At 45.6% G+C, this 20,602-nt stretch overlaps 1 protein-coding gene across 1 annotated transcript in view; it reads left to right on the top strand.

Annotated features, from left to right (window-relative positions):
• The window catches only part of LOC112584712 (anthrax toxin receptor-like), a 46,398-nt gene that overhangs the window by 9,781 nt on the left and 16,015 nt on the right, over window positions 1–20,602 (top strand). Inside the window, exons 2-10 of the mRNA XM_025284883.3 lie at window positions 7,512–7,583; window positions 8,895–8,966; window positions 11,221–11,302; window positions 11,411–11,444; window positions 12,343–12,422; window positions 12,499–12,567; window positions 12,907–12,987; window positions 13,087–13,147; window positions 20,369–20,464. Coding sequence (XP_025140668.3) covers window positions 7,512–7,583; window positions 8,895–8,966; window positions 11,221–11,302; window positions 11,411–11,444; window positions 12,343–12,422; window positions 12,499–12,567; window positions 12,907–12,987; window positions 13,087–13,147; window positions 20,369–20,464 — 647 coding nt within the window. The remainder of the gene's footprint in view (window positions 1–7,511; window positions 7,584–8,894; window positions 8,967–11,220; window positions 11,303–11,410; window positions 11,445–12,342; window positions 12,423–12,498; window positions 12,568–12,906; window positions 12,988–13,086; window positions 13,148–20,368; window positions 20,465–20,602) is intronic.

The following is a 20,602-nucleotide window of genomic DNA, read 5'->3' as shown; positions in this document are numbered from 1 at the left end:
GACCAGGAGCTGACTGTGGCTCAGATCATGAACTCTTTATTGCCAAATTCAGACTTAAATTGAAGAAGGTGGGGAAAACCACTAGACCATTCAGGTATGACCTAAATCAAATCAAATCCCTTACATTTCTACAGTGGAAGTGAGAAATATATTCAAGGGAATAGATCAGAGTGCCTGAAAAACTATGGAGAGAGGTTCATGACATTGTACAGGAGGCCGGGATCAAGACCATCCGCAAGAGAAATAATTGCAAAAAGGCAAAATGGTTGTATGAGGAGGCCTTACAAATAGCTGTGAAAAGAAGAGAAGTAAAAGGCAAAGGAGAAAAGGAAAGATATACCCATTTGAATGCAGAATTCCAATATACATTATTAATATATAGAAATATAACTGATTTTTATATGTCAATTTCATATCCTATACGTTTGCAGAATTGCTTTATTAAATCAAATGTTTTTGTGAAATCTTCAGGGTTTTTTTACATATAATATTATATTATCCAGGTACAGAGATGCTATATTTTTTTTCCAATGTGGATGCCTTTATTTCTCTTTCTTGCCTAGCTGCTCTGGCTCTAACGTCCAATTCTATGTTAACAGAAGTGATGCACGTGGCCGCCCTGTACTACTGCTGATCTTTGGGGGAAGCATTTGGTCTTTCACCATTGTTATGTTAGCTGTAGGTTTTTCATATATTTGCCTTTATCATGTTTTTCAGAGAATTTTTCTCTGTTCCCAATTTGAGTGTTTTTATGAAGGGATTTTAGGTTTTATCAAGTGATTCTTCTACCTCAGTTGAAATGATTATGCAGTTTTCCAATATACTGATGTTATTAATTACACTGTTTAATTTTTGTATGTTGAACCTTCTTTATAGTATAGAAATAAATCCCACCTTTTCAGATGCTGCTAGATTTTTTAATTGAAGATTTTTGCACTTATATCCATATGAAATATTAGTCTGTGTTCTTCTTGCAGTGTTTGTCTAGCTTTGGTATCAGGGTAATGCAAACCTCATAAATTAAGCTTGAAAGTGTTCCTTAATCTTCAATTTTTTAACAGATTTTGAGAAGGGTTACTGTTAATTCTTCTTTAAATGATTAGTGGAATTAACCTGGATACCATCTGGTCCTGGACTTTCCTCTGTTGGGAGATTATTGATTACTGAATCAAGCATTTGTTTATTCATGATGCAGTTTTGGTAGTCCAGTGTGTTCTTGGAACTCACTCATTTCATCTAGGTTATCTATTTTGTTGGTTTACAAATTTCAGTGCTCTCTTACAATCTTTTTTATTTGTATAAAATCAGTAGTGGTGTCCCACTTCGCTTTCTTATTTCAGTCATTTGAGTCACTCCTTTTTATTTAAGTCAGTGGATATAAAGGTTTGTAGATTTTGCTGATCTTTTCAATGTACCAATGTTTTTATTTCACTGGTATTTGTTTTCCTAGTCTATGTTTTTTATATCTCTGTTATAATCTTTTTTATTTCCTCCCTTCTGCTAGTTTGGGTTAATTTTCATTTCTTTTTCTAGTTCCATAAGCCATAAAGTTAGTTTATAGATTTGATATTTTTCTTCCTTTTTAATGAATGTGTTTACAACTACAAATTTCCCTCTTTACTTTTACTGTATGTTTTGGCTCCTTTTTCATGTGTCTCCTATTTTCTAATTTCTCTTGTGACCCATTTGCTGATTAAAAGGGTATTGTTTAAACAATGTCCACATATTTGTGAATCTCCAGATTATTTTATGCTATTGACTTAACTTCCTGCAACTAGAGAAAGCCCTCACACAGCAATGAAGACCTAGCACAGACAAAAAGAAAATAAACAAATAAATATTTTTTAAAAGACTTTTAAAGAAATGTCTTGTCATCTATCCTGGAGAAAAATGTGTATTCTGCTGTTTAGGAGAAGAGTGTTCTATACATATCTGTTAGGTACAATTGGCTTGTGATGGTGTTCACATCCTTTATTCCCTTATTTCTCTATTTTCTTATAGTCTGGTCATTCTATTACTGACAGTGAGGTACTGAAGTGTCTGACTCTTGTTGTAGACCTGTTTGTATTTCCCTTACATCTGTTTGCGTCTTAAATTTTGCTTCTCCATTAGTAATTTTTTTGTCTTCTCAGTGAAATAACACTCCCTTAATTATATAATGTCTTTCTTTGTCTTTCATAACAATTATTTATGTAAAGTCTAATAGTCATCCCAGCTGTCTTTGGATTTATCTTTGCTTGAAGTATCTCTTCTTATCCTTTCATTTTTTAACCTCCTGGTGTCTTAACATCAAAAGTGAGACTCTTGTAGTCGTCATATGGCTGTATCTTTTTTTATCCATTATGGCAATTTGTATGTTTTGATTGGAGAGTTTAATCCACACATATTTAAAGTAATTACTGATAAGGAAGGACTTTTGCTATTTGTTTTCTGTATGTCTTTTGGCTTTTTTCCTCCCTAATTTTCTCCATTTCTGCCTTCTTTTGTGTTTCGTTTATTTTTTTTTTTTAAGTAACAGGTTTTGGTTCCCTTTTTACTTCCTTTGTGTGAAAATATGTTCAGTACCTATTAGAGATATTTTCTTTATGGCTACAGGGGTATTAATGGTTGCAAATCAATATTTTCATATACAATATATACATATAATTTTTCTGATTTTATTTTTTCCTTTTTAAAAACCCTTATTTTTCTTCAAATATAGTTGGCATATATCAAGTATATTTAGATAGCACTTTTATCACATCACATGATTATTACTTCTTTTTTGTGGTGGGAATAATTAAGATCTAGTCACTTAGAAAATTTAATGATTATAATAAAATATTGTTGTATGTTCACTAAACTGTGCATTAGCTACCTGAGATTTACTTGTCAACTAGTTGCAAGTTTGTCCCCTTAAACAGCAGTGCTTACTCCCCCAAGACCCTGGTAACCACCACTGTACCCTGTTCAGATGAGTTTGGCTATTTTAGATTCCACACATAAGTGATAACATACAGCATTTGTCTTTCTCTGTCTGGCTTATCTTAGCAAAGGATCCATCACTACTGACACAAACGGCAGGACAGCCTTCTCCCTGTGGCTGAATTACATTCCACTGCATGTATGTACAACATGTCCTTTATCTGCTCATCTGTTCATGGACACTTAGGTTGTTTCTGTCATCTTCGCTATTGTGAATAATGCTGCAATAAACATGGAATTGTGTATGCCCCTTCAATATTCTGTTTTCATTCCCCATTCACTTCCCCACCCAGCAGTGGGATCGCTGGCTGGTGTGGTAATTCTATTTCAAATTTTCTCGGGAGCCTCCATATTGTTTCCATAGTGGCTAAAGCCATTTATATTCCCATCAACACTGTAACAGTTCCCCTTTTCTGTACATTCTCAGCAGTGCTTGTTACCTCTTGTCTTCTTGATGATAGCCATCTAACAGGTGTGAGATGTATTTCATTGTGGTTGTTGATTTGCATTCCTTTGATAATTAGTGACATGGAGCATCTTTCATGTACTTGCTGTCCATTTGGATGTCTCCTTTGGAAAAAGTATCTATTTCTCCACCCACTTTATAATCAGATTGTTTGGGTTTTTAATTGAGTTGTATATGCCCTTTATATAGGAGAAGGCAACGGCACCCCACTCCAGTACTCCTGCCTGGAAAATCCCATGGACGGAGGAGCCTGGAAGGCTGCAGTCCATGGGATCGCTGAGGGTCAGACACGACTGAGCGACTTCACTTTCACTTTTCACTTTCATGCATTGCAGAAGGAAATGGCAACCCACTCCAGTGTTCTTGCCTGGAGAATCCCAGGGACGGCGGGAGCCTGGTGGGCTGCCGTCTATGGGGTCGCACAGAGTCGGACACAACTGAAGCGACTTAGCAGCAGCCCTTTATATATTTTAGATATTAACCCTTTATCCAATATGTGATTGTAAATATTTTGTCCCATTCTATTGGTTGCCTTTTCATTTTTTTTGTTGCTGTTGCTTTTGCTTTGCAGAAGTTTTATGCTTGATGTTGATTTTTGCTTTTGTTGTTATATCCCCAAAAGTTATTGGCAAGATTAATTTTAAAGAGTTTCTCTCTATATTTCCTTCTAGGAGTTTCATGGTATCAGGTCTTATGAGTAGAAGTTAGTTTTGGGGACTCGTGTAACATACAGATTCATTTCCATTTTTCTGCATGTGCTTTATTTTTTCAGTACCATTTGTTGAAGATATTATCTTTTCCCCATGGGTACTCTTAGCTCCCTTGTTCAAATATTTGTTAACTATATGTGGCATTAATTCTGAGTTCTCTATTCTGTTCCATTTGTCTATGTGTCTATCTTTCTCAGGAATGTTTTGGTTATTTGGAGTTTTTTGTGGCTGTACACAAATTTTAGGACTATTTTTTTTTTCTATTGCTATGAATGCATTGGAATTTTGACAGGGATTGCGTTGAAGCTATGTGGCTTTTGGTAACCTGGACATTTTTGCAATATTGTTTCTTCCAATGCAGGAACATGGGGTGTCTTTTCATTTATTTGTGACATAGTTTTTATTGCATAGATTCTCACTTCTTTAGTTAAATTCCTTCATAGGTGTTTTATTATTTTTGATGTTATTCCCAATAGGACAGTTTCCTTTATTTATCTTTCAATGTTTCATTACTGGAAATGCAACTGATTTCTGATGTTGATTTTTATATCTTGAAAATTCACTCAATTCATTGTTTAGTTCCAACAGGTATTTGGTTGAGTATTTGGAATTCTTTTTTTTTTTTAATTCTCTGTCTATACATTTTATTTTATTTTTAATATAAATTTATTTATTTTAATTGGAGGTTAATTACTTTACAATATTGTATTGGTTTTGCCATACATCAACATGAATCTGCCACGGATATACACGTGTTCCCCATCCTGAACACCACCCCCCCCACCTCCCTCCCCGTACCATCCCTCTGGGTCGTCCCAGTTCACCAGCCCCAAGCATCCAGTATCATGCATCGAACCTGGACTGGCGATTCGTTTCGTATATGATATTATACATGTTTCAATGCCATTCTCCTAAATCATCCTGCCCTCTCCCTCTCCCACAGAGTCCAAAAGACTGTTCTATACATCTGTGTCTCTTTTGCTGTCTCGTATACAGGGTTATCATTATCATCTTTCTAAATTCCATATATATGCATTAATATACTGTATTGGTGTTTTTCTTTCTGGCTTACTTCACTCTGTATAATAGGCTCCAGTTTCATCCACCTCATTAGAACTGATTCAAATGTATTCTTCTTAATGGTTGAGTAATACTCCATTGTGTATATGTACCACAGCTTTCTTATCCATTCGTCTGCTGAGGGATATCTAGGTTGCTTCCATGTCCTGGCTATTATAAACAGTGCTGCGATGAACATTGGGGTACACATGTCTCTTTCAATTCTGGTTTCCTCAGTGTGTATGCCCAGCTGTGGGATTGCTGGGTCATAAGGCAGTTCTATTTCCAGTTTTTTAAGGAATCTCCACACTGTTCTCCACAGTGGCTGTACTAGTTTGCATTCCCATTCTTTATGCTATGCTATGCTATGCTAAGTCACTTCAGTTGTGTCCAACTCTGTGTGACCCCATAGACGGCAACCCACTAGGCTTCCCTGTCCCTGGGATTCTCTAGGCAAGAACACTGGAGTGGGTTGCCATTTCCTTCTCCAATGCATGAAAGTGAAAAGAGAAAATGAAGCCGCTCAGTCATGTCCGACTCTTAGCAACCCCATGGACTGCAGCCTACCAGTCTCCTCCGTCCATGGGATTTTCCAGGCAGGAGTACTGGAGTGGGGTGCCATTGCCTTCTCTGATTCTTTATATACAAAATCAAATAATCTGCAAATAACGACAAGCATACTTCTTCCTTTCCAATGTGAATGCCTTTTGTTTCTTTGTTGTGCCAATTAGCTCTAGCAGAAGAGTGATAAAAGTGGGAATCCTTGGCTCAGGGCTGATCTTAGAAACAGAGCTTTCAGCTTTCCACCATTGAGTATAATGCTAACTGTGGGTTTATTTGTATGGCCTTAATTATTTTGTGATATATTCCTTCTATACTCAAATCTTTTTGAGGTTTTTTATCATGAAATATTGGTGTAATATGTCAAATGCTTTGCCTGAATCTATTGAGTTGATCTTGTGATTGTTGGCTTTCAATTGTTGATGTTGTGTATCCCATTTTTTAATTTGCATATGTTGAACCATGCTCACATTGCAAGGATAAATCTCATTTGGACGTGGTTCTTTTAATGTGTTCTCTTTTTGTGATTTGAGTACATAAAGTACAAAGGTTTTACTTTCTAATTGAAGTATAGTTGACTTAAACAATATTATGTTCATTTCAAGTGTTACCACTAGTTAAGAAAGGATTTCCCTTGCACTTTAGTATGGACGCTTCTGATAGAAAGTCTATTTTGTGGGTCAGTTGTCAGAGTCCAGTGTTTGCTACTCAGTAAGTGTTGGACATGGGCTTTCCTGGGGCTCAGTGGTAAGGAATCCACCCACCAATGCAGGAGACCTGGGTTTGACCCCCAGGTCAGGAAGATCCTCTTGAGAAGGAAATGGCAACCCACTCCAGTATACTTGCCTGGGAAATTCCACAGACAGAGGGGCCTAGTGGGCTACAGTCCAAGGGGTTATAAGTCAGACATGACTTAGAGACCAAACAACAGCAATTGTTGGACATAGCCATGTCACATGTGTCTGCTCAGAGCGATGGGTAGAGCATGGGTTTTAAGGCTAGAAATGGGTTCAGTTCCATACCAGCTATGGAAATTGTGGAAAATTCCATAACTTGTGAGAGCCTCAGCTTTCTTATCTGAAAAATGAAAATAACCCTGATATCATGGGGTTGTTCTGGAATTGGAAAACATGTAACGTGAAGTGCCTGGAACATACATCTCAGTGAATGATGATCTTGATAATGTTAAAAGAATCTACTCTTAATGTCATCACTATTTGTTGAGAGATTTAGTTGCAGCCTAGAGGATGCAGAAGGAATGGTAGACAGGACCAACTAAGAGACTTTTGTTGGAATATTGTGCCAAAGAGCCCTGACCCGCACCCAAACACACACTTTCAAGGGACAAGAGAAGAGCAGACACCTGGGAATGGTTTATGCTCAAGGGAAATTGAGGGACCAGAAGAGTCATATCAAAATCACTGGAGGCTTTTCCAACCAATGTACCCTACATCACTTCCGATGTGATAGCTGCACAACCATCCTGGTTTGTTAGCAGAAACGCCTCATCCCTTAAAAGTTCCTGACTCCCAAGCACACAGGTCTGATTGGTCACCCTTCCCACACTCAAAACTTATGAATTCCCCACCAGGATGACCCACTGAGATTGCTGAGGGTGTGTAGCAGCCTTCAGCCACATGCAGTGGGAGGAAGGAGTTGCTAAAGGGTCTACTGGAAACAGAGAAGGCAGAAATTCTGCCTACATAATGGATGCACCTCATCCCTCTAACTCAAGTCTTCTTCATTTTCAGGTCAGGCAGTGTGAACAACAATTGGATGAACATTTATTCCTTTGTGGAGGATTTGGTCAAGAAGTTTGAAAAGTATGGCTTCTCCAAATTGCAGGGTGTTTTCCCAACAGGCAGAGTATATAGCTGTTTAGACTCAGTGGGAATGGGAGCCCCTAGAGTCAGGAGCACAGAGCCCAGGGGCATGTTCTGAAGCAGAAAAGAACAGGTCAAGCAGATTCCATTGGGTCTCATCAGTTTTCTTGCCTCCTACTGGGAAGGTAGGTCATAATTGTAGGGGACACAGTCTACCCGGAAGGACCTTATAGATGAGGAAACAGGCAAACCTGTAACGTGATAACTGAACCCCAGGTTAAATGGTGTCAAGAGCCAAAAGAAAAAGGCAGAAGTCTTATAAGGCAAATTAAAGGGAAAAGCAAGAATTTTTAGGGAAAAAGTCAAGGATGGTTTCCTAGAGGATGTGGAATTTTGAACTAGGTCTTGAAGGATGGGGAAGGGAGAGTAACAGAAACTATTAAGGAGACTTCTTGTGCAGTGAGTGGTCTGTTCAGCTGGAGAGTAGGGTTAATGCAGAAGAAGGTTGGGAGCTGAGGCTGCACAGGACAGATTTGGACCAAAGCCTTCAGGACACATAATGCCAGGCCAAGGGACTTGGATTTCCTGCTGTAAAAAATAGGGGTCTACAGATGATTCTTGGGCAGGGGTCTGACATGATCATGGTTATGTACCAAAAAGGAAAGTCTGATATTGTGAGTAAAAAGTGTTGAAACAAGACCCAGGAGCAGTAGGGAGTTTATCTAAGAACATACTATAGCAACTTACCTAAACAATGATAAGTGTCAATGGGCCAAAAGACAGAGTCCAGGGAAAGGAAATGGAGGGATGTATATGACTAGCTGCTAAGAAGGAGAATGATTTCTCTGAGATGAGTGGGAATAAAGCAGAGAAGGATGTAAAGGAGGCAAGAGGAGTAAAGGTACAAAGAATTTTATAGAAGAAGAGAAACCAGTTAGGAGCCCTCCTGAAAGAATACATAGGTATCTGATGTATGCAGTGTGCGTGTACACATGTGTGTGTGTGTGTGTGTGTGTGTGTTTAAGGGAGAAAGACACTTTAGAGGGGTGAGGGGTATAAGGTTGGATCAGGATGCCATCCTGGTACATTCTTCCAAGAAGGCAGCATGTCTCCACAGGCTTCCTTCACTAGGATACCTACAATCCTTCATTAAAGTTAGAGAAACTTCCAGGTTTAGGAAATGAACCCAAAAGCAGAAGCGCTGGGGTGGGGAAAAGAGAAGCTGGCGTGACCTTCTTCCTGGCTGCACACCGGCTTCATTGTGAGCCTGTGTCATATAGAGCTTCTCACGAGCACGCGCTTCCTCCCCAGCCCTAACCTGCGGATGTCCTTCATCACCTTCTCCACAGAGGGTCACACCGTCATGCAGCTTACTTCAGACAGGTAAGTGCTGCTTTAATCTCCCAAGGCAGGCCTGCTGAATGAGGTCCAGGGAGACTCCTAGGAGCTGAGGGTTTCCACTGGGTGCAGACTGGGCCAGCCTGGGCTCCGCTGAGTGCTCACCCTGACCGCAGTCCCAGCTCCCCGGTTCCTACCAAGCCCTGACTGTGCTGGCACCGGCGTCCCCTGTGCTGCTTGACCATCTCCACTTCCCCAAACCCTGCTCTCCACGTGTGCTGTCCTCTCAGCCCTCTTCTCGTTTCTTAGAACTGGCTCACTGTGAGGACTCCTGGGACCTGGAGGAGCAGCTGCGGGCCCTCTGTGAACACTGGCCTGTGTTGGCACCTGTCCTGTGTGCCAGTCTCTGCTCTGGGCCGACTGGGGGAAGAAGAGAGGCAGAGTCAGAACCAGGCAGCAGGGATGGGTGTGATGAAGTGCTAGAGCTTCCGTGGATTGACCCCTTGGTGGATCTGAGACAAGGGAGCCCATGAGTGTGGTTCTGAGTACCAGGCTGGGCTGGGTGTGGGAAGAAAGCATGACACAGCAGCATCCTAGGTGTGCCCAAAGGTTTGGAGATGGAAGATATAGAGCTCATGAGTAATCAGGAGCTTAAGATGCTCATGATGCAAATGACTGAAACCCAGAGTGTGGGGGGGTGCCAGTGCATGGAGACAGCTCTCCCCAGGCCTGGATCCCAGAAGAAACAGGGACTGGGTTTTCTGTTCAGTGCTCTGGGGAAGGCATGGTTTTGTGCATCCCTGTGGCCTACAGATAGAGACTCTGAGTGAGTGTGAGGTGGAAGAAAGCGAGTGAGTGGGGAGCTGTCAGGCTAGTGGCAGAAAGAGAGCTGGGGGCCTCTGGTAGAGGAGCTGTCCGTGGGGGAGAGGAGGACCGCTGACTCCTCTAACCAAGAGTTCAGAACTTGAACCAAGGGAGCTGTGAGGGAGTCTCCTGAGGGGCTCCCAGTCCTCTCTGGAGAATGGAGATGAAAATGTCTCCCTCAAGGGAAAGTGTCAGAAAAGAAGTGAGAATGAGGAGGGTGGGAAATGGGGTAGAGTTGTAAGAAGTGGACTTCATGAGGGCATAAGCAGGCTAGTATTCTCTCCATGCATGGAGCTGGGAATAAGGATGGGGTGGCAGGGCAGCCAAGAAAAAGGCCAGAGTGAAATCTGGATAAGCTCAGTCCTGGGCTGGAAGCTAGGGACAGCTGAGGGTTCCAGCACATTTGAGATGCTGTCAACAAAAACAAATCTTCCCAAAAGTGACAGGAAGAGGGTAGGGTCTTTTGTTTTTTTGCATGGGTGGGCAGGGCCTTGTTTGGCCTCCACTGGCCCTGGTCACAGGCCTCCTCAGTTCCCATGCTGGGTCAAGTAGGGCAGGATCAGGGGCTCTCAGTTCTCAGCTTATGGCAGAATCCCTTCTGCCTGAGGCAAGAGCCACCCTTCAGGCACCACATTCTCTAAGACTTGCTGTGAGGGCTCAGCCATCACACCGGGTAAGCTTGAACCTAAGCCCCACCCCCTGGCATGTCCCAGTCCCATCCCCCAATATCTGCTGTAACAGAGGCCAACAGAGATCCCTGTGGCAGCCTGGGGTCACTGCTCTTCAGCCCAGATGGACACTTCTTGGGCCTCTTCCCCATTTACCATCTATTCCTTCAAGAGCACGTGAAGCCCAGGAGCCCTAGACTCTAATGGAGCAGCTTGACTACTTCCTTTAGCACCGATCCAGTGAGGGAAGTGGTTTGGAAGGACCAAGTCTATTACAGGGGGCCTGTGGGAGAGAATGAGGGGGCAGGGCAGAGTTATCAGCAGAGTGACTTCTCCAAACTCAGCCTTGCTTGTTGGAGGATAATGTGCCCTCACCAGAGGCCCCTTAGGTGCCAAAAGTACCTCCAGTCATGTTGGGGATGCTGGATCCACAGGTGCTTCATCCATGGGTGCTCCCCTCTCACCACGGACTCACCACTTGCTGAGTCCCCTGAGGTCTGCCTGCTGAGACAGGGATGAGCACATCGAAAGCCAGGTCCTACTTATGGGACAGAAAAGCAGCATCCTCCATGCTCACTGGGTGATGGACAAAGAAGCATTAGGGTTAGTCCTGTCAGGGTTAAGACATGGACAGAAGGGTCACAACAGGGCCACTGTGTTCTCTGGTCCAGGAAGGTGCCACAGAGCAGAATGGCACCGGGCAGCTGGTCTATTTTCTAACAGTCAACCTTCATTCCTCCTCAATCCCCTTGCCTGACTTTTTTCAGAAATGAAGTTCATGATGGTCTTATCAGACTTCAGAACATAGTGCCTACAGGAGACACATACATGCAGGAAGGATTTAAAAAGGTACAGATCCTATAGCCCTGAGAATTTATTCTGCTTTATCATATTCTTAAAGAATTATTGGGTCTTCTCACTTCTCACCTCCCCCAACTTTCCTTCAATTTGTTGCAGGCAATTGAGCAAATTGAACAAGCTCACTCAGGAGGTAAGCTGCCGGCTGACGTCACTGTGCTCAGGGGGGACAGAGTCAGGCCCAGGCCTCAGTGTGGGCTGGTGCACACCCTCTTCGGCCAGCTTCTGGTGCTGACTCTTGGAGTGAGCTCCTTGCCCTCTCTGTGCTGCAGGTTCCTCCTCCCTGCAATGAGGATGAAAAGCTCCCCCAGGGATATTCCTGAGAACCACATGGGGTCATCTATTACATTCCTGGTTCTTACTAGATATCAAGTGCTTGACCTATAGTTGAGCTGCATGAAAAAGAAAAGAGAAATTCCAGGGACAGTGAGGAGACAGAGTTCAGTTTGGGGAGCAGAGACCTTGGTGCCCCCTGCCTGCCCACACTCTGTCCACCACGGTCCTGGCTTTCCCCCTCCTCCCTTCAGCCTCTCCCCTGTGGTTGACTCTCATCCTGTGACCATGTTTCCAACAGTGGGAAAGGCTGTGCTCGGCCTAGAACCACCGGCATGTAGACTGTAGGGCTGCGGCCTCATCAGGAAGGAAGCGCAGGCTGCTGGGAAGGCAGGGAGCTGGGCGGGGCCACTGCCCAAGCCTCTGGCAGTCGGTCTGGCTGCTCCTCCCTGAGCTCAGCTGAGAGGCTTGTCCTTGCCAGGGAAGTAGCTGCAGTTGCCATTCAGGATAAAGGCTGTGCCACCTTGCCCTAGTGGGAGTCCACTAGGAAGTGTTCTGAGCCAGGCTCAGGCTCCTCACCTGTCACGTGGGTCCTGGGCTAAGGTGCCTTCTCTTTCGGGGTGCTCTGGGTGGCAGTTCTGGGGTCAGGGTGGCCTGTCCCCAGGAGGAGGTGCGGGAGCGGCACTGTGGGCCTGGCAGCCTGAGGCAGGTCCTTCCAGGTGCCTTGCTCACAAGGCAACTCCGAATCTTTCCTGCAGAAAACAAGGTTCATTCCATGATTATCTGTCTGACTGATGGAACTCTGGAGGAACAGACACTAAAAGAAACTGTAAAAGAAGTGAGTCCAGACCATCGTCACCAGCTTTGGGTTCCACTTGTTTGACGAATTATACTCAACGCTTTTTTTCTCGTAGGCTGACAAGGCTCGGCAAATGGGAGCGACAGTATACTGCGTGGGTGTAAAAAACTTTGAGGAGCATCAGGTAATTCTGAACGGGGAACCACGTGCCACTTTTGAGCCCAGCTGGTGAAAGCGTTCAGAGACAGCTGTCCCAGCATCACCCAGTGGATGTCCCTTTACCCCAGTCCAAGTGTTTGGACAGCAGGTAGTCATGGCATGTGAACAGCAAGTGTTGTGTTAACCTGCACACCAGAGGTGTGGGTGGAGGAGCTTTCCACTTCCTGAGGGGGTGCTGCTGATAGATGCCAGAGAGTGGCCCTTGGAATCCGACACGGCAGCAGGCAAGAGTCCGTTTCCTGGGATAGGATCTATTGTGTTTTCAGCCTCTGGCTGTGTGCCAACCCTCTCCTCTCCACTGTAGTTAATAGAAATTGCAGACAGCCCATATCACGTGTTTGCAGTGAACCAAGGATTCAAGGCTCTTAAAGACATCGTTGATCCAGTGAGTGAGGGCTGGACTTGAGAAGCGGGAAGAGGTGGGTTCTCGACAAGTTCCTGCCATTCACATCCCCTGCTCCTGTCCCTCATCTTCCTATTTTAGCTCGAAACTAAGTCCTGTATTGAAATTACTTCTGTGGAGCCTTCCGATATCTGTGTAGGAGGTAAGAGCTGGAGTTGCTGTAGCAAATACAGTGGTGTGTGTTTGTGTGAGTTCTTAGCATGTCCAGTGTGCATTGTGGGTGTACTCTGAGCACATGGTTTCAGTATATATGGTTGTGTGTGTAGTGTGAGTTGTATGTGTGAGTGTGGTGTCTGAGTGTGCGGGGTGATTGCACAGAAGTTTGGGGGCATATGACTACACCGGGCCTATAAGAGAATGTGTGTGAGGTGTGTATGTGGGGGTTGTGGTGTGTGTGTGTGTTTGCACAACTACTTCTTTTTTCCAGCTATTGGGCTTCCTTGGTGGCTCAGCTAGTAAAGAATCCACCTGCAATGCGGGGTTCCTGGGTTCAATCCCTGGGTTGGGAAGATCCCCTGGAGAAGGGAACAGCTACCCACTCCAGTATTCTGGCCTGGAGAATTCCATGGACTGCATAGTCCATGGGGTCGCAAAGAGTCGGACATGACGAAGCGACTTTTGCTTTCACTTTCTAGCTTTATTAGGATGTAATTGACAAACAGCTCTGTATGTTTAATGTATGCCACAAAATGACCTGACACAAAAATATTGCTAACTGATTACAAGCGTACATATTTTTTTAGCTCAAAACTTGAAATCTAACTAAGAAATAAGAAAAACTTTATTTTAAAAACCCTCAACAAAACACTAACAAACAGAAGCCAACAACATAAAAAAGGACAACACATCAAGACTAATTAGGGTTCACCCCTGAAATGCCAACCTGATTCAATATATAAAATATCAATGTGATTTTCCTCATCAGAAAAATGAAGAAAAACATGATTATTTCAGTGGATGAAGAAAAGAATTGGACATAGTTCATGGTCAATGTCATTCTAGTAACAGATCCTGACAAGGGCATCCAAAAAATATTCACAGCTACCGTTACACCCAGGGGTTCAGTGGGGACGGCCTCTCCCTGAGATCTGAAACCTGATGAGGGTGCCGTCCCTCCCCTGGGATGGTCCCTGCATCAGATTGGGGAGGATCCTATGTAGCGCATTGCTGATAGAAGCTCTCTCTCTGAACTGAGCTCTGTGTGTGTCAGCTCAAGCATCCACATTGCTGGGACTTGTAGAGCTGAGGTGGGTGGATAAGCACACGCTCCCAGTAACAGCATCCAGTTGGATGCAGCTGGATGCATAGCCAGGAAGCTGGTCCTGGCTGTGGTCCTCGGAACTGCAAGACTACGGTGCGATAGGCTGTGGGGTCAGACAGAGCAGCGTTCACATCCAGTCTCTGCTGCTCAAGGACATGAAACCGAGGCAACTTGCTAAATATCTACCAACTCCAATTTCATCTCCAAGAAGTAGGAATAACAATACCTTCTGTCAGATCTGCAGTGGGACATAGAATCAGTGGAATTCATGGTGACGGGCACGGGATCTAGAAGCTGGTGGCCCTCACCTACAGGTGCTGATGCTAAGACTTCCATCACTGACACCTGGTTCTTCCCCTACCTCTCTGCTGAGCTCAGGTTGGGGAGGGAAGTGGTTAAAGAACACCCAGGGTGAAAGCATCTCCAGCTGAGCCCTCTGTGGGTGGAAGCTCTCTGGCCCCTCCTGTCTCTGACCCTGTGACCTGTGCAAGGTGTGGCCATGGAAGGAGACCCCACACACGTGCAGGGTCTTTCCTTGCACATCCCAGCTTGCAAGCAACCTGAGAGCTTCTATTCTCTGATCATGTCCCCAGGACACACACGGGCCTGCAGCCCTCAGGGGAGGATGCCTGTTGTCATTCACGCCCGGTGGTGGCCTAGCTGGGGTGACAGGTGCCTGCTGCACACCCTCTGCCAGTGAGGCCCAGCGGTGTTGCTCTGACCTTTACAATTGGTGTCATCTTGTCAAAAGCTGCCGCACAGCATGCCTGTCACTGGGAGGGAAAGCTCAAGGCAGAAACCTGGACCCCAGATAAAGTAGAAGCTGTCATTCTGAATAAGTCAGTGACCCTAGTGAGGGAAAGCCAGGAGGGTGTGAGCATGAGGCATGCAGCTGCTTCAGCACCTTGGGCTGCCTCTAGGAATAGGCAGAGGCTTCTGCTGGCCTCCCTGCCCCTAGGCCTTTGCTCCAGCCCATCCCCTACATAGGACCCGAAGGGCAGAGAAGGCTACTTCTGTAACCTTCTGGAGGGTGAGGCCCCCAAGCCAGACAACTGGGCCTTTCAATGTCCAGCCTCTACTCCAAGTCTGCCCATCTGCTGCAGAGGCTGGGGATGGGGGTATTGGGTTTCCTGCAAAACTTTGGCCAGCTTTGCAGTGTCCAGCCCACCCAGCCCTTGAGACTTCACTCTCAGAGCCCCTCAATCCGCAGCCTTTCCTGGTCAGCTGGGCCCCCAGGCTTCTCACAGCCCTTGGTCTCTCATAGTTCTGCTTGGCTGTGTCTACAGCATTATATATTTTTTTTTATCATCCACTTCATTGTTTTTATTCCAATGCTTTATTACAGAAGATTTCAAACACATAGCAAAAATGGAAATGAACGTATAATGAACATTCCTCTCTCCACTGGATTTGCAATTAATATCTAACCATATATCCCTGGTCACATATTTATCTAACTCCTCTCTCTTTCTTATCTCTCTCTCTTCATCAATCCATCTTATTTCTTGATGCATTTCAAAATAACTTATACTGATCAGACTACCACACCCACAAACCCTTTATTCTGCATATCTTTACCTGCGGAACACTTTTCATTGAGTTTTGTTTTGTTCTGTTTTTTCAAATGCAGCAGACTTCAGCGTATCATTTGATGAGTTCTGAAAAATGCACACTGAAGGCTCAGAACATCAGAGTTGTCCCCAGAATGTGGCCTCAGCTCTCCTCCCAGGCAATCCCTGCCCCCATCCCCTGGAGGCAGCTGCTCTCTGATTTCTTCCTCCACAGGCTATTTTGCTGCTTTAGAACTTCTCTCCCGTGACTCACAAAGGATGAGTGAGAGGTTTGGCCTCCGGCACTGGGCACTATGGTTTGGGGATTCATCCCTCCTGTGTGTTGCTGGGTTTATTCAGGCTTGACCCATAAATAAAGCCCAAATAAACCCAGGCAGGCAGGTTTATTCGGGCTTTATTCATGGCTCATTTTCCTGTATGTGACCAGACCAGAGTGAGTGTCTGCAAGAAGCCCAGCAGGTGGGGCCCGGTGGAGGCCGCAATAGGACACGGGCAGAGCGGGGCTTCCCCCTGAGGTCTGCTGTCCAGCTCCGCACTGGGGCTGGAGGCCCTCTGTGAGGGTGGGTGGGGCAGGCTGCGTCGGGCAGGGGTGAAGGCAGGGCACATTGTGCAGAACAGTGTGGGATACCCCTGCAACCAGCCTGGGTAGAGGCTGTCCCTCCACCATGATAAGGTCCCCCCTTGTCCCATCCCATGGTCTCCCCAATTAACAACCACGGAGTTCAACTTTGATATGGAAATTTCTATCTAAACATACTTTACAGAGATATTTTATATCAATAGGATCATGCAGTACAGAGTATTCTCCAACCTTCTACATAATATGCCATTGTATGGATGGACCAATTCATTTCACTGGTCTTGGGGAGACAATATTCAGACTGTTCCTAACAGGTTGATGTTAAAAGTCATACTGTAGGACCATTCTGACACTTACCTCTCTGTGAGCTTGGGTAAGGAATTCCCTGCAATCAAGACCAAAGTACAACTACTGCCTTAAGGGGAAGCCCAGCTCATGGTTGGCAATGTCCAGTCTCTCTCAAAGTGGCTGTGCCACACCGCACGTGGTGCCCCCGCCTCCTCTCCCCAGGGCCAGCCACTTCCACCTGTGCGCCCCTGTCAGTCCCAAGCAGCTTAGACGCCCTCTTCAAGCTCAGCTACACCAGCCTTCTCAGACAAGCCTGCCTCATCAGCTCCTCTCTCTAGAGCTCCCAAACGACTTGATGTACAACTTTTCTTCCAGAGAGAAAGTTCTCTGTTCCAGAAAGACTCAATCTCCCTTCCAGGGCCTGAGGGTTTGTAGGCAGTGGACCCATGTGGGATGTGCAGTAAATACAGCCCTGGAAGCCAATTTCAGTCCTCCCTGTGACTTTATTTTCTTCCTGTGGTTGATACTGTTGGAGGAATTGGGGTATGAGGAGAGGAATTTGGAAAGCAAGAGGGACAGCTTTCTGGGCAAAGCAAAAGTCCTTTACCTGGAAGTCTCTCTTGCTGAAATATTGAAACCACCACCCTGCCTTCCACTTTGGAGACTTGCCAGAGTTCAGCAGCCCGTCTTTGAGAGCAGCACTGCCTGGGAGAGAGGGGCTCCACTGCAGAGGTGAAGCAGCACCTGAGCGGAGCTGGAGGCAGCAGGAGATCCAAGCAGGAAGAAGGCGCCCAGGCAGAGGGCAGCGTGCACTGCCCCTGAGGAAGCCAGTGTGGTCTGTGCTCTGGGCTGTCATCCGGCCCCGCCCTCCACTGCTGCCCTCCCTCCAGTCACCCACATGGAGGAGGCTGGGCCCAATCTTCACCATGCGGCTGGGACAGCCAGGTCCTCTATTGGGGCTTTCTGGTTTCGACTCAGAGCCCTGTGAGCTGAAGACTCAGGTCAGAAAGGGCATGTCCCTAGAGAGCAGAGTGATGGATGTTTGGAATTAAGACAGGAGCAGACGTGATGTAAATGTGTCCTGAATTGGGCACTTGGGGTCACGTCCCTGTACCTGCCTTGGGCCGGAGGAAGTGACCTGCCCTTTTCTAAGTCACAGTTGCCCTCTGCGTAAAATTGAGTAGTAAATCTTGCCTAGCTCATGCCTAAGTTCATGGGGCTGTTGGGAGATTTAAGGGAAAAAGTGTAAAGATTGGTGTGCAGTAGGTGCCCATTAGTGGGAAACAACATTTGGATGAACACAGGAGTTGTAAGCTTTGGCGTGGCACTTATTTGCTCGTTTCTGATTCCTTTTGGCTTTTTGCTTATGGCAGAAAAGCTTCTATTGGGTTTTTTGTTGTTTTTTTTTGCCTCATCTAGAGCCTGATTTCCCCATATTCAATAGCTAAAGTTTCTCTTCTCTGCCTATATCTTTACTTAAAATATGTTTCATTGGTTTATGGTTCTGCTTTGCAAAGAAACCATTCTTTGCAATAAATAATCCTGGAATATGAATTATGAAATATACTTCCATGAGATTAAGGCCCAGTTACCTTGCTCAGGCTGGACTAAGTTGTGCTGGTAAAGGCATGTTTGCAGGACACAGTTCCAGCTGCATATTCCTGGACAAATACAGATTCTTATGCCATGGTGGGCAGGGCTCTTAGGAAATGGAACAGTGGGGGAGCAACCTGGCAGATTTGGGTTCCGAAGCAGCATTGGTTTGTTGGCTACTGGGCGTGGGAGGGATGTCACTAAGGGACCTCAAGGTTGCCCTGAATGGGCCACAAAGCACTGATTTCTTAGCACAAGGCAATCAGTTCACCTTCCCTGTGCTTTATCAAAGCTTCAGTGCTCTCTCCATGCTTCCGTGTTGCTCGAGCTCTTCCAAGGACAGGTCAATGCATCAGGTACCCTCTTAGACCAGGCAAGTACCAAGAGAAAGAGGAGTGGACCAAGGCCAAGCCAAGGATGATGGTCAATAGTGTTAGGGGCAAGCACTTGCCACTGGAGAGCTTCCCTTTCTGAGGGCAGTGGCCTCTGCCCCAGACAGTGGTTGACGTGCAGAAATACAAACCCACACATGCCAAGTGTTCCCATTTTCCAAGAATACTAGGAACCTGGATTAGTAGAGAAAATGTTCAGATTTTAAACATGAACTCCCGTTTTCTTGAAAATACTTGAAAGCCTATAAAAACATGTCAGCAGGACAGCTTCAGCCCACAGCCCAAGAATCTAATTTCCTCAAAACAGAGAATTTACAAACTTCACCTTGATCTGATAGGGACTACAGGAAGACTTGAAGGAGGGGGACTGTTAGGTCCAAAGCTGTGCTGACATTTCTGAGGAATATTCCTAAAGCTAATTGATCTTGGGCAATTAATGATCTTAACTAGGAGAACAAGGGTAGAGGCTATTGACCTTGGGCTTGTAGCTGGAAGACCTGCATTTATCCTGATCTACTCCCCAGGAGCCAGGCCCACTGGCTGCCTTCTCTGGATCCATTAGTATTTCAGTTGCCAGGAAGTGCCAGTGGGGACAGCCTGGCACTAGGGCTATGGCCTGGCTAGCAGCCTGGCTAGGGCTATGGCCCAGAACTGCTCCTGTTGCTAAGTCGTTTCAGTCGTGTCCGACTCTGTGCGACCACATAGACGGGCAGCCCACCAGGCTCCCCCGTCCCTGGGATTCTCCAGGCAAGAACACTGGAGTGGGTTGCCATTTCCTTCTCCAATGCATGAAAGTGAAAAGTGAAAGTGAAGTCACTCAGTCTCTTCACAACCCCATGGACTGCAGCCTACCAGACTCCTCTGTCCATGGGATTTTCCAGGCAAGAGGACTGGAGTGGGGTGCTATTGCCTTCTCTGATGGCCCAGAACTACACCTTAGCAAATCAAAGTCTCCCACCCTAACAGAAGGAAATGCCTGGTGCATCCCTGGGGGCATTGTGTGAGGTACATGACGTGGCAGGAAGAATGAGGTGAAGAGCAGTCATTACAGACTTCAGAACCACAGCTAAGACAGGATTTCACCCTCCATGGGTGATTCGCCTGTGCAGCGCCTCCTTTCTTGGCCCTGCTTTACCCAGGTCCTGGCCCTGTTTCTGGGGTATCCAGCCTGCCATTGGCATAGAGAATCACAGTGAGGAGGAACAGACCCCTGAGTGTGAGAAAGGCCCACAAGCACATAGTCTTGTGTGCTCAGCTCAGACAGGGGTCAGGAATGTCTTCAGCCTGCATTACCTTGTTTCCGGGTCATTAATGTAAGGGAAGGCCTGGTAAGGAACACTGTCTGCACCTCGTAGGGAAGACCTTGGGACTTCAAAGTCAGAAACCTGTGGCTGGGTTTGCCCCATGGAGGGTAGCAGACAGGGTGCCTTCAATGAGCTTGATGAACCAAAGGCGGCAGTGGGAGGCCCAGGCACAAGTGCTCAAGGCCCAGGCACCTCAGCTTTACCCTTTGTGATGCCAGGTATGACCCAGTGTGTGCCCATATATTGGTTCAGATATAGCTGCTTCCTTATTGGAATCCTTGAGAATTCAGTTATAGTGTGGCCCATCGTAACTGTAAGATCAGAAGGAAGTCAGCACTCTCCTAATAACAGACCTTTGGGTGTCTCCCTTGCAGATGAATATGAATTGATGATTTCTGGAAAAGGTTTTAATAATGCAAAGAATGAGGATGAAGTTATTTGTAGATTTAAATTCAAAGACAAGCTAATTGGTAAGTAGCCTCTCGGTGCCACCAAGTGACGCGTTTCCCACACCACACTGCATTCCCTTAGCCAGCTAAGCCATCAGAGCCTTTGCTGACCATTCACTGCAGACACTGTGAGGATGGAGGCAACATAGGCAATGGAAG

This window comes from Bubalus bubalis, chromosome 4, assembly GCF_019923935.1.
Source record: "Bubalus bubalis isolate 160015118507 breed Murrah chromosome 4, NDDB_SH_1, whole genome shotgun sequence".
NCBI lineage: Eukaryota > Metazoa > Chordata > Mammalia > Artiodactyla > Bovidae > Bubalus > Bubalus bubalis.
This window is presented reverse-complemented; position numbering and strand designations above follow the sequence as displayed.